The 12191-nt window shown below is 34.2% G+C and overlaps 1 protein-coding gene and 1 long non-coding RNA gene across 2 annotated transcripts; both read left to right on the forward strand.

The window, feature by feature from the left end:
* The first annotated feature begins 83 nt into the window (after positions 1 to 83).
* LOC130052966 (uncharacterized) lies at positions 84 to 1738 on the forward strand. Its single transcript, XR_008801376.1, has 3 exons — positions 84 to 121; positions 439 to 517; positions 1631 to 1738. It is a non-coding gene; the product is annotated as an uncharacterized LOC130052966 (long non-coding RNA).
* A 1340-nt stretch (positions 1739 to 3078) lies between these two features.
* Positions 3079 to 11162, forward strand: LOC125655505 (uncharacterized). The gene is made up of 6 exons (XM_056161048.1): positions 3079 to 3381; positions 4253 to 5033; positions 5669 to 5779; positions 8173 to 8268; positions 9575 to 9631; positions 9749 to 11162. The coding sequence occupies exons 1-6, from the start codon at positions 3079 to 3081 to the stop codon at positions 9973 to 9975; spliced, it is 1575 nt and encodes a 524-aa protein (XP_056017023.1). The 3' UTR covers positions 9976 to 11162.
* The last annotated feature ends 1029 nt before the right edge of the window (positions 11163 to 12191 follow it).

The following is a 12191-nucleotide window of genomic DNA, read 5'->3' on the forward strand; positions in this document are numbered from 1 at the left end:
TTTATTCTCAACTTTGGTTGATAGATGTTGGGATGTGTCTTGCAAAAATAACGGTGATCAAGAAGGATGATAGTTTAGGAGGCATTTACCATATGAATGAAGAGGAATGTGTCATTGGAAGGTATAATTAAGTAATATAAAATGAATTTTTAATTTTTGTGTGTGTTATATTTGGAGATTTTACCACACAAATTTTTTTACAATTGCTAGAATTTTTTCACAGTAAAACTTTTCTAATCCAACATTTTCTGGAAAGAAAATGTGTGGGATAGTACATCAATCTATCATGCAATTTCATTTAATAAATAGGAGTATGCTTGCAGTAATGTGAATATTTGTAATATACATTAAGAATTCATGATTATTGACTTAAAAACAATGTGACTAAACTTATATTTTTAATATTTTAGATTTAATACTCTTTTTATTGATTTGTAGTGGAAGAGAGTGTAATATAAAAGTGTCCCTAACAAATGTTGACAATATTCATGCAGTTGTTGCAGTTGACAGATTCAAGGTAACGTACTATCTATATGTAAATCATTAGATCTCCACTCGGTGTGTGCCTTTTAGTGATTGGTCTTTCCGTCTATTTTTCTAATTTAATTTGTGTGGAGCAAACTTCACTCATAGAGTGTCCATGAGTAGAGTGTGCTGTGACTTTGAACCAATTTTATGGATCATGGGTCAAAGTCATAAACAACTTTTGTGTTGAATCCTTGTCCAGAGCATATTTTTTCTCTCCTTGACCCAATCTTTCTTATCCTTCACACATAAGAGTGCTTTTGGGTAGATTTTTAGTGCCCTTTAACCAATTCTATGGATCAAAGGTCAATGTATGAAAAATGTCACTGTAAAATCCTTGTATAGAACATATTTTCTCTCCCCTTGGTCCAGTCTTTGCCAAAACTTCACCCACAGATTATCTCTGGGTTTAAGGGTGTATTAATATTAAACCAATTCATTTAAGATCAAAGGTCAAGGTTAAAAAAATTCTGTAAATCTTTATGAGGTTTATGCTTTCTCCCATTGGCCCAATCTGACTCATATTTAATCCAGAGTGCTTGATGGTTATGCGTTTGCATTGACCTTGAACTAATTTCACAGAGTCAAGGGTTAAAGCAGATCTCTGTTTAAAATCCTTGTCATGAGCATATTTTTATCCCTGTGGTCCTATCTTCTTCTTCTTCCTGTAAGTACTGAACTGTCTCTGGCGTATTTTCGTACTGGCTCATATGTCATCCAAAAAGTGCCCATGGGTAAAATATAAGTCAGGAGTTGAGGTCATGTTCTTAATACATTCCTATATACAAGTCCTTTTCATCCCAATGACCCTTACAAAAAAAGTGGGGCCCTTTGAGATGATCTAGCTTACATATATTTTTCTTTAGTAGTCTAATTTGACTTACATGTACATTTGTAATAAACCTGACCAACATTTTTAGCAGTACTCTTTAAACAGTATCTCTAAAGTTCTTTAAGTCTTACTTTGATTTTCCCCTACAATTTTACTAAAATGTATTTTTAAAAAAATATTTATTTTTCTACTTTTATAAATTCCTCATCCTGTTTGTACAACAAATGCTTTATATGATCCTTTCTTTGATTATCCACATTTCCAATTTTTCAGGCTTCCGTAACAAATTTTAGTAAAAAGTTTCCTGTCATTCTCAATGGAAAACCAATTGAAATTGGCAAAGAATTGAATGATGGAGATATGTTGGTCATTGGTGGCAGAACATTTTTATTCAATCATAAGAAAAGTAAGTACATTGTTATTTGATACTTGTCAAAAACATGATTATGAAACTTCAAAATATTTTTAGATTGGACGTTGTACAATATAGTTATCTTAGTTTGATGGATTAGTAATGTGTGTTCCATAGACTCTATGAAACTTATATTTAAGTCACCAGAAACACCTACCATTTACAGTTCAAGTTTTGAACCTTTATATTGATTATAAGAAGCAACTAGGCAAATCAAAGAGGTCAATGATTGGGAGTTAGTGAAATCTTGGATATATGGCTGACCACGACTCACCTGTTGGTATTTCTGATTACTCCTTTTTTGTTGTTACAATATTAAATAAAAAAAACTTACAGAAATACAAAATTTTAAATAGTTTGTTTATATTAATAAAGAGGTTCTACTTCAATAGCCTAATTTTAAAGATTTATGTGATTTAAACGATGCAAGATTTGAAAAAAAGTAAACAATAGGACATGCAATAAATCACAAAATTTCAAAAAGTTGCAAATCCCTTGTTATTTATGGCTCCGGTTGCATGCGTACATTCAATGTACTTATTTACACATAAACACTAATGGTGCTTTGTAAGATAGCATGTTTACAAATAAAATTAGGTATTTACAAATATATATAGTAAATACTAAAAGTGCATGTTGAGGGACACATACTTCTGTATTAACACATGATAAATGGTAATAGAGTTATTTACACATGGTAAACATGGTTGTTGCATGGTGAGGTATGATGTATGCATTAAATGCGAATGTTACATAGTGAGGTATTTAATGTTAACACATGTATGGTAAACACAGATGTTGCATAGTGAGGTATTTAATGTTAACACATGTATGGTAAACACAGATGTTGCATAGTGAGGTATTTAATGTTAACACATGTATGGTAAACACTAATGTTGCATAGTGAGGTATTTAATGTTAACACATGTATAAATACAGATGTTGCATAGTGAACTATTTAATGTTAACACATGTATGGTAAACACTTATAGTGCATAGTGAGCTATAAATACCCGAGGAATTAAATGTTTTTTGTATGCAACATGTTCAAATACACTTTCATTGTAATAATATTTTGACTTAATAATTCAAATGATCTCTTCAACATTGTTATTGAACTTGCAAAAGAAATACAGAGAGTATAGAGGAACAGTTGAAAAATGAAGTCATATAAATTTCAGAGATATTTCTTGCTAAATTTGAAACATTATTTTAAATCCATTTTATGGTTTATTTAGGTTGCAATAGTCACTCGGATCTTTTTGAGGACTCGTCTGAACATTCTGATCCTTTTGACCCAGACTATGAAATGTCAGAGGATGCAGACAATGTGACTTCAGAAGACAGTTGTGATGAAATAATTAAGGAAGAAGTTGAACTTGTTTCAGATTCAGGTTCGGATGTTATTCCTTATCAAGGACCACTCCAATTTTTGGACCAGGAGGAAACAGTTAGTTCAACATCAGAGCTTATGGCTTTAAATTCAGCATCAAAGCACCAAAAGCAAAGAGCTACAGATTTTGTAATCAAGAATGACATCATTTCAAGTACTGTTAAAGATGTGGAAGTTCAGCAATCTGGGAATCAGGATGGGATTCGTGTTTGGGACAAGGTACACTATTGTGTGTACTGCGAAAAAGGATTCACCAATATAACTAAACATTATTTGGGAGTACATTCAAATGAAACAGATGTGCAACATATCAAATCTCATCCTTTAAAGTCCACCAATAGAAAACTTGCCCTAATGAAGCTGAGAAACAGTGGTGATTTTCAACACAATTATGAAGTGTTAAGAACACGCCATGGAACTTTAGTAACTTTTACTAGAAATTGGAATGAAACTTCCGCAGACCAATTTCTGCCTTGTCAATATTGTTTGGGATTTTTCCTTAAATCTTCTTTATGGCGACACACCAAAAATTGTCCGTTTGCTCCTGAAAGAAAAGAAAAATACAGAAAAGTATCATCACAATCCATGCTGCTTCTTCCAACTAGCACAGATGTTAGCGAAGGCCTAAGAGAAAAGGTATTAAGCCGAATGTCTGCTGATGAAATTAGTATAGCAGCCAGGAATGATCCTATTATTGTGAGAGTTGGGGAAAAACTTTATCAGAAACATGGACACTTGACTCACCTCTATACATATGTAAGTCAAAAGATGAGAGAACTTGGAAGATTACTGATTTTACTTAGAGAAACTGACAAAGATATTAATTCTCTAGATGATGCAATCCATCCAAAGAATTACCCTGCTGTGGTAAAATGTACAAAAACATTATGTGGCTTTCAAGAAAACTCAAATTCATACAATAATCCATCCTTAGCACTGAAGTTGGGACTTTTCTCTTAAAAAATGTGCAAAAATCAAAAATTCCTTAGCCCTGATTCAAGAAAATGGAGATTCAACCAAAGACGCAGAGGGATTTTTCACTCTGTGTGAAAACGAATGGACTGATTCAGTCTCAAGCAGTGCATTTCAGACGTTGGCATCAAACAAATTGAACAAAGGTCATGGGTTACCTCTCGCAGAAGACATCCAAAAAATGCAAACTCTTCTGAAGGAAAAAACTGAAGAGCTTGTTATTCAGCTACAAAAATCAGTGAAGAAATCTGTATGGGATGAGCTGAATCAAGTGACATTGGCCAGGCTTGTGATGTTTAACAGACGCAGAGGTGGAGAGTCAGAGAGAATGACACTTGCGTCTTTCTGTGAAAAAAGGTCAAAGAGTGACTCACTAAAAGAAATTGAAGATTCCTTAAAACCACTTGAAAGAATCCTCTGTAAAACCTTTTCAAGAGTTGAAATTCGTGGAAAAAGAGGACGTATGGTCCCAATCTTAATAACACCAGCACTAGAGAGGAGCATAGTTTTGCTAAATGAAACCAGGGAACAGGCTGGAGTAAGTAAAAGCAATCCTTATGTCTTTGCCAGGTCAGGCTTCAGTTCCCTTAACCCAATCCGAAGCTCAGATTGTCTTCGAAAGTTTGCTGAAGAAAGTGGGGTTAAAAACACTCGGAATTTGACTAGTACAAAGCTGAGGAAACACGTTGCTACAGTATCACAAATTTTAAATTTAGAGAAAAGTGACATTGAAATCATGGCAGGTTTCCTTGGACATGACATTAGGGTGCACACATCATTTTACAGGCTCCCAAGCGATACATTACAGATTGCAAGAATGGGAACAATTCTGACTGCTTTTGACAACGGAGAAATTTCAAAATACAGTGGAAAATCTTTGGACCAAATTGCCTGTGAAGGTATTTTTGTTATTCTAAAACAAAATTGCTTTAATTATTTGTGTATATAGGCCTAATTGATAATGTCAGAGCTAGGTTTTCAAATTATAGACCATTGTGGTCAATATTGGTCACATCAAAATATGAAAAGTTATATAGTCATATATTTGGAAGTTTTAAGATTACCCAGTTGTGAATTTTCAACCTCTTCCATGAAACTAACAGGTCATTTTCAATCAAAAATGATTTAAACCTCATATGGGTAGAGGGCTGAACTGCTGCTTTTAAAGCCCTCTCCTGAGGAACTTGTGGGTTGCAGAGACAAAATTTCTTATTTCAAAATCGTCTTCACTATTTGACACAAAGTGCATATTTACAACAAGCAAGTGTGCCTCAACATGAATGTGAAATTCCTTATGATAAGGTGTAATATATGCATAGTTGAAGAGTATGCTATCTTTAAAATCTTTGTTATCAAGACTGTAGGAGACACACTGAGTGCATAGTTATATATATAGATGTAGTTTAAACAATGTGACAGGTCTTGATTTATATTATAAATAACTCTGCCTGAGGTGGGGATTATTCTGTATACATCTCTTGTTCCATGGTAATCTTCATTGTCAATTATTTTCATATCATTTTTTTTATTGAAGACATTAAACTTGGCAATGAAGAAGGTGAAGAGGATATGAGCAGTAGTGGAGAGGAAAGTGATGAAGACAATTGTCACAGAGGAAAAATGAGGAAGCTGAATCCTCCAAAAGGTGAAAAAAAGAAGAAAAATTAAACAAAAGTTACATGCAGTACTTTAAAACCATTTGTAAACTTTGGCTTTCAGCCAAAAATATATTGTAATGAAAAAGAACTGCTATGCACACATATTCTGTCTTCAAAAAAATTCATAATTGACCAAATAAAAGTGTCAAATATGAAGGGGGAAAATGACTACTTTACACAGTGTACTGTGTTCAGAACAGGACATTTGTGATGTCGCACACTGTAGTATGCATTTTATGCAAGCAGTTTTTCAAATTTGGAAAGTAACGCACAGATGATATATATGGCCTCCTTTTAAAGTACAGTGCATGTATTATGAAGATGTTTTTCAGCATGAGCCAAAGGTTCAAGTGAGCTGATTTGTCTGTTATTGTCGTAAATTTTTCCAAATTGCATTTTCTCCAGAACCACTGTCAGAGCCATTTCAATCAAACTTCACACATGGGGCAAAAGGGATTCAAATTTCTTTAATTTTATTGGAAAATAATTACAAGTAAGAATTCGTGAAAATTTGGTGGCATCTTCAAAAGATCTAAAGAACCACTGGACCAAAAACATGAAACTTTAAAGAAAGCATCCCAGCATAGTGTAGATTCAAGTTTGTTTGAGTTTGTCCTCTTGTATTCAGGCCCTGTGTTGGACTGAATTGGTCAATGTTTTAGCTCACCTGAGCTGAAAACTCAAGTGAGCTTTTCTGATCGCCTGTTGTCCGTCGTCTGTCTGTAAACTTTTTACATTTCCGACTTCTTCTCCAGAACCACTGGGCCAATTTCAACCGAACTTGGCCAAAAGCATCCTTGGGTGAAGGGCTTTCAAGTTTCTTCAAATGAAGGGCCATGTCCCTTTCAACGGGGAGATAATCGCAAAAATAGGGTGGGTCATTTAAAAATCTTCTTAAGAACCAATGGGCCAGAAAAACTTAAATTTACATGAAAGTATCCTGACATAGTGCAGATTCAAGTTTGTTAAAATCATGCCCCTGGGAGTTGGATGGGGCCACAATAAAGGATCAAAGTTTTACATAGAAATATATAGGAAAAATCTTTAAGAATCTTCTTCTCAAGAACCACTGAGCCAGAAAAGCCGAGATTTACATGAAAGCTTTCTGACATAGTGTACATTCAAATTTGTTAAAATCATGGCCTCCCGGGGGTAGGATGGGGCCACAAGGGGATATCAAATTTTGCATACAAATATATAGGGAAAACCTTTAAAAATCCCCTTCTAAAGAACCACTGAGCCAGAAAAGCTGATATTTACATGAAAGGTTTCTGACATAGTGCAGATTCAAGTTGTTCAAATCATGGTCCCCGGGGGTAGGATGGGACCACAAGGTGGGATCAAAGTTTTACATACAAATATAGGGAAAATCTTTAAAAATATTCTTCTCAAGAACCAATGAACTAGAAGAGTTGAGATTTACATGAAAACTTCCTGACATAGTGCAGATTCAAGTTTGTTCAAAGTATGGCTCCCAGGGGTAGGTTGGGGTTACAATAGGGGATGAAAGTTTTGCATACAAATATATAGGGAAAATCTTTAAAAATCTTCTTCTCAAGAACCATTGGGCCAAAAGAAGTTGACGTTTACATGAAAGCTTTCTGACATAGTGCAGATTCAAGTTTGTTGAATTCATGGCCTCCAGGGGTAGGTTGGGGCTACAATAGGGACTAAGGTTTTACATGCAAATATATATGGAAAGTCTTCAGATATGGGCCAAGGTGACTAAGGTGAGCGATGTGGCCCATGGGCCTATTTAAAGTTTATTACACTGTGTACTCTTATGTTCTTTACCCTTCAACTTTTGTATGAATGAGCTGCATGAATATTATAATGATCATAAGGTCCTCAGCAAACTAGTTTTGGTGACATGAATCCAGAGCCTAGAGTTCCAACAAAGTTGGGTGACAGTTAAGGTCCAATGGCCTCTTGCTAACATTAAGGTCATCTGAGTCACTACATTGATCTCTTGGAATCCTTTTCTGTCTGACATTTTGTATGAACATAATTATCATCTGATAGTACTGGACCAGAATCGATAGGAAACAGGTAGCAAAATGGTTCATTTCATGCCATTTTCCCTCTTTCTGGGCCTTTGGTTGGGGCAAAAAATTATGCACTCTTTATAAATCTTGTATTTCTGCATACATGACTTTAACTTGAAGGGGAAAAAATACCCCAAACATCTTTACTTCTGGAAAGCATGCAAAAAGTCACTTCACTATACACTGCAGTGAAATTGTGTAGGTTTATTTATTGGTAGTATTTTGTTGAATCTGCTTTTAGAGACCATTTTCAAGCATTATCTGTATTTTTGAAGTTTAGACTGGAATTTTTTATGTTTTTACATTAAAATCCATGGGCTTATTTATATTTTTAGAAGCTGCAGAGAGTGAATCTGACAGTGAAGAGGACAATGAGAATGCACATGGCATGGCTAAGAAAGAAAGGGAACATGGGAAAAATACAAAAACAGGTATGAAAACAGAAGATTTTTATGAACCACATTTCATTTTCTTAACAATCAAAGCAGATTGGTGTTTTTTATTTCTGTGAAGTTTCATTAAGATTGTCGAAGCCATCTGAGGGAAAATTCACAGACAAAATGATAGGTCTAGCAGTAACAATATATAACATTTTTGTATTAGTTTTCGCGATATGTCACAAATTTGATATTTTTCACCATATACCCAGAAAACTGCCTTTTCACACTGGAAACGATTATAATGACTCTATGAAACAGTTATATCACTCGGGAAACAGTTATAATGCCCTCCAAAACAACTATATCATCCCTCATGTGCATGAATTCTGAAATTCAAAACTGTGGTTGCTACATGAATGTAAACGGCTAAATTCAAACTCTTCGATTTGTGCATTTTTATTCAGAGGATTTGGATAATCTAACAAAGGAGAAAGTTTTTAGCAAACACTATGAAATTAATTAACTCAAGTTTGGCCATTTTACAAAACATTCTGTGAAGAAACTCTACGTTTATACTCAAAGGGAAAAACTGCAAGATATTCTCAAGCTATTTTATTGAGGATAGCATAATTCAGATGGGGAAATCTATGCAAAAAGAAGCATTATTTCCATAAGGTATGATCTTCAGAAACATTTCTTTAAACGGAGAGAAGTTGATGTGTAAATGATTTAGATTTTAAAGAAGCAAAAAACGTATTTCTGGCCGTGTGTACAAAAATTTCCATAAAAGTTTCGGCCGGTTTGAATTCTGAATATCAACAACAGCCGCGTTAACATACATTATCATTATTGTCATGATTTGTAAAACTAACTTTTCCACTTTGGTCAAATTTTGCATTACATTCGTGTGTCAAATAATGTATGATAAGTGTCTTAATGAATTAACCTCTTTGGTTTTGTTCTTTAAAAATGTTATATATCATACCCCTTGATGACTGGAAATCCCTTGAATGTTATGTCGCCCTCTGCCTATGGCATTGGGCAACATATCACCCAGGGCTTTCCTTTTATTATTATTGCACTTTATTTTCATATATTTTGATATAGAGGCATGCTTGTTTTCTTCAATTCCTGTAAAACAGCAATCAATTGAAAAATGATAGTAAAATCTTAATTTTTCTACTTGGAAAATAATCCACTGGCTAAAATGTGCTGGTAGTGAACCCAGTTAATTTTGATCCCTGTTGAGAAATGAACTTAACTGACCCTCTGCTCAAGAAAGCTAGGGTGGAGGAGCAAACACGTGTACATATATTTATTGACGAAAAGATGAAACAAACTTTTGCTCTTTTTTAAGGCTCCTCAAAGAAACCAGGAAGTGATGACCAATACATGAAAGGGAAACCTAAAAGAGGTTTGTAAATATTTTTAAACAATTATCACATGCACAGAGAGTAAAAGCTTACCTTAATGTGTGCAAATATTTTCAATATTAGTCAATTGTAACAGAGTATTTTTTTCTTTTGTACAGTGCCAAATACACGGCATCAGTGGACACAAGATGAGAAAGCTGCCCTATTGAGAAAGTTTAAGAAGCCTATTTCTTTAGGAAAAACACCTGGCCAATTGGATTGCTTAAATGCTATTAGGCAAGAGACATGTTTAGCCAAGTTCACTTGGAAACAAATAAAGTTTGCTGTAAAAAATATCATTACATCTGAAAGAAGACAAGTGAAGAAAATGACAAAACAGGTGTAGATTTCTTTGCAAAGAATGCAAAAAATATCTTCAAAGAGATGTAACTGGATAGGTGATGTAAGAGATGTAACTCAGATGATTTAAAAGATGTAACTTAGAGAGATGATGTAACTTGGATATATTACTTTATTTTCATTTCACTTGTACCATAACTATTTTCCCCCTTCCTGTCCTTATTCTGTAATGTTTTTTAAACTGATTTTTTAAATTTTGCCTATTGTGTTTTGGTACAAGTTTGATCAAAATTGGGGAAACTTCCTTTGTAACTTCATTATATTCATTCCCGCGGAACTAATTGGTAATGCCAACTTGATGCAACCCGTGAAAAACTTTCTTGCAAGCTGGTCTCTTGGAAGAGATCTGCCATGAATATGTGTTTGTCCATCTTTCATCCATCTGTCCATTTGTCACACTTTATCTTTAGTTAAGTTTCAAAGAAATTGTAGAATATACTTTTATTGAATTCCATATGCTGATAGATATTGGTTAGTGTTATTCAATTGCATGTTAACTTTCCTTTGGTCTTAACCTTACTTTTCTTGAATTTGCATTTAGTTCAGTATCAAAGAAACTTTAAGATATTTCTAGGAAAACTCATACACTAATACATATTGGTAAGAGCTATTCAACTGTGTCAAAAATTGTTGGTCTTGAGTTCACTGTTACTCATTTTGTGTTTAACTTAGTTATCAAGATTTTTTTCTTCAAATTATATATTAGTAAGAGCTATCCAACTGCATCAAAATTGTCTTTACCTTGACCTTCCGTATGACCTTTACCTCACTATTCCTTAATTTGTAATTAGCTCATTTTCAAAAAAAGTATTCCGGATATTTCTATTAAAACTCATACACTGGTACATACTCATGAGAATTATTCAATTTAATATAAGTCTGACCTTAACCTTGCAATTCGTCATTTTGCATTTACTTAAAGGATGAACTTTAAACAATTAAGTTATTCCTTCTTTCATCATATATTACTATAAGCTCAGACCAAAGAAGCAGGATATTATTTTTTTGTTCATTTTACAATACAAATGTACATTGGGTGGGACATTCATGTCCTATAGACAAGTTTCTAGTTCATTGATGTTTTAGAAATGTGAAGCTTTTCGGCTTACCTCTGATAAAATACTTTGAAATAGCCATGGACTGAGAAACAATAAAATAAAGTTTATTCTTATATCAGTTGTTTTAATGCATATTTTTTAAGAAGGTTATGTTACATGGAATGTAAAAATGAATTGAATCTTTGAACACTGGGTCCTTTTGATGTATGCTGTAGCGCTGTAGACAATGCGTCCTATGTCTACATTTATATGCATAGAAAGTATACATATATAACATTTGAGAAATGAGTTAATTTGATAGTACATACTAGTCAGAGTAGCAGATATTGTCACTTAAATACATCTACAAGCTATGGTAAAAGAAACGATGCTAAACTATTACACTGCGAATGAATAATAAAAAAGAAAGCATTAATTTTCCATAAGTTTATATTGGTACACATAGGAAATGGAGAAATGTCTAATACATGAAGCATACAATGAAAGTGTGTTGTAATGCTTGCATAATGAAGGGACATTTAGTAAAATTGAATATGCATATTGAGATTTTTGTATACACAGAGTAAACACTTACAGTGCATTGTGAGGTTCATGTATATACGCAGGGGAGACACTCCTAGTGCATAGTGAGGTTCATGTGTATACACAGGGGAGACACTCCTAGTGCATAGTGAGGTTCATATATATACACAGGGGAGACACTCCTAGTGCATAGTGAGGTTCATATATATACACAGGGGAGACACTCCTAGTGCATAGTGAGGTTCATGTGTATACACAGGGGAGACACTCCTAGTGCATAGTGAGGTTCATATATATACACAGGGGAGACACTCCTAGTGCATAGTGAGGTTAATATATATACACAGGGGAGACACTCGTAGTACATTGTGAGGTTCATGTGTATACACAGGGGAGACACTCCTAGTGCATAGTGAGGTTCATGTGTATACACAGGGGAGACACTCCTAGTGCATAGTGAGGTTCATATATATACACCGGGGAGACACTCCTAGTGCATAGTGAGGTTCATATATATACACCGGGGAGACACTCCTAGTGCATAGTGAGGTTCATATATATACACAGGGGAGACACTCCTAGTACATTGTGAGGTTCATGTGTATACACAGGGGAGACACTC

Source organism: Ostrea edulis, chromosome 3 (assembly GCF_947568905.1).
Source record: "Ostrea edulis chromosome 3, xbOstEdul1.1, whole genome shotgun sequence".
NCBI lineage: Eukaryota > Metazoa > Mollusca > Bivalvia > Ostreida > Ostreidae > Ostrea > Ostrea edulis.

Bases quoted from the DNA above. Each gene is read 5' to 3' on its own strand.
- LOC125655505 (XM_056161048.1), top strand. From the start codon at position 3,079: ATGTCAGAGGATGCAGACAATGTGACTTCAGAAGACAGTTGTGATGAA. The intron at 5,780-8,172 runs GTGAAAAAAAGA...TTATATTTTTAG, and splicing joins GAAGCTGAATCCTCCAAAAG to AAGCTGCAGAGAGTGAATCT. The intron at 8,269-9,574 runs GTATGAAAACAG...CTCTTTTTTAAG, and splicing joins TGGGAAAAATACAAAAACAG to GCTCCTCAAAGAAACCAGGA.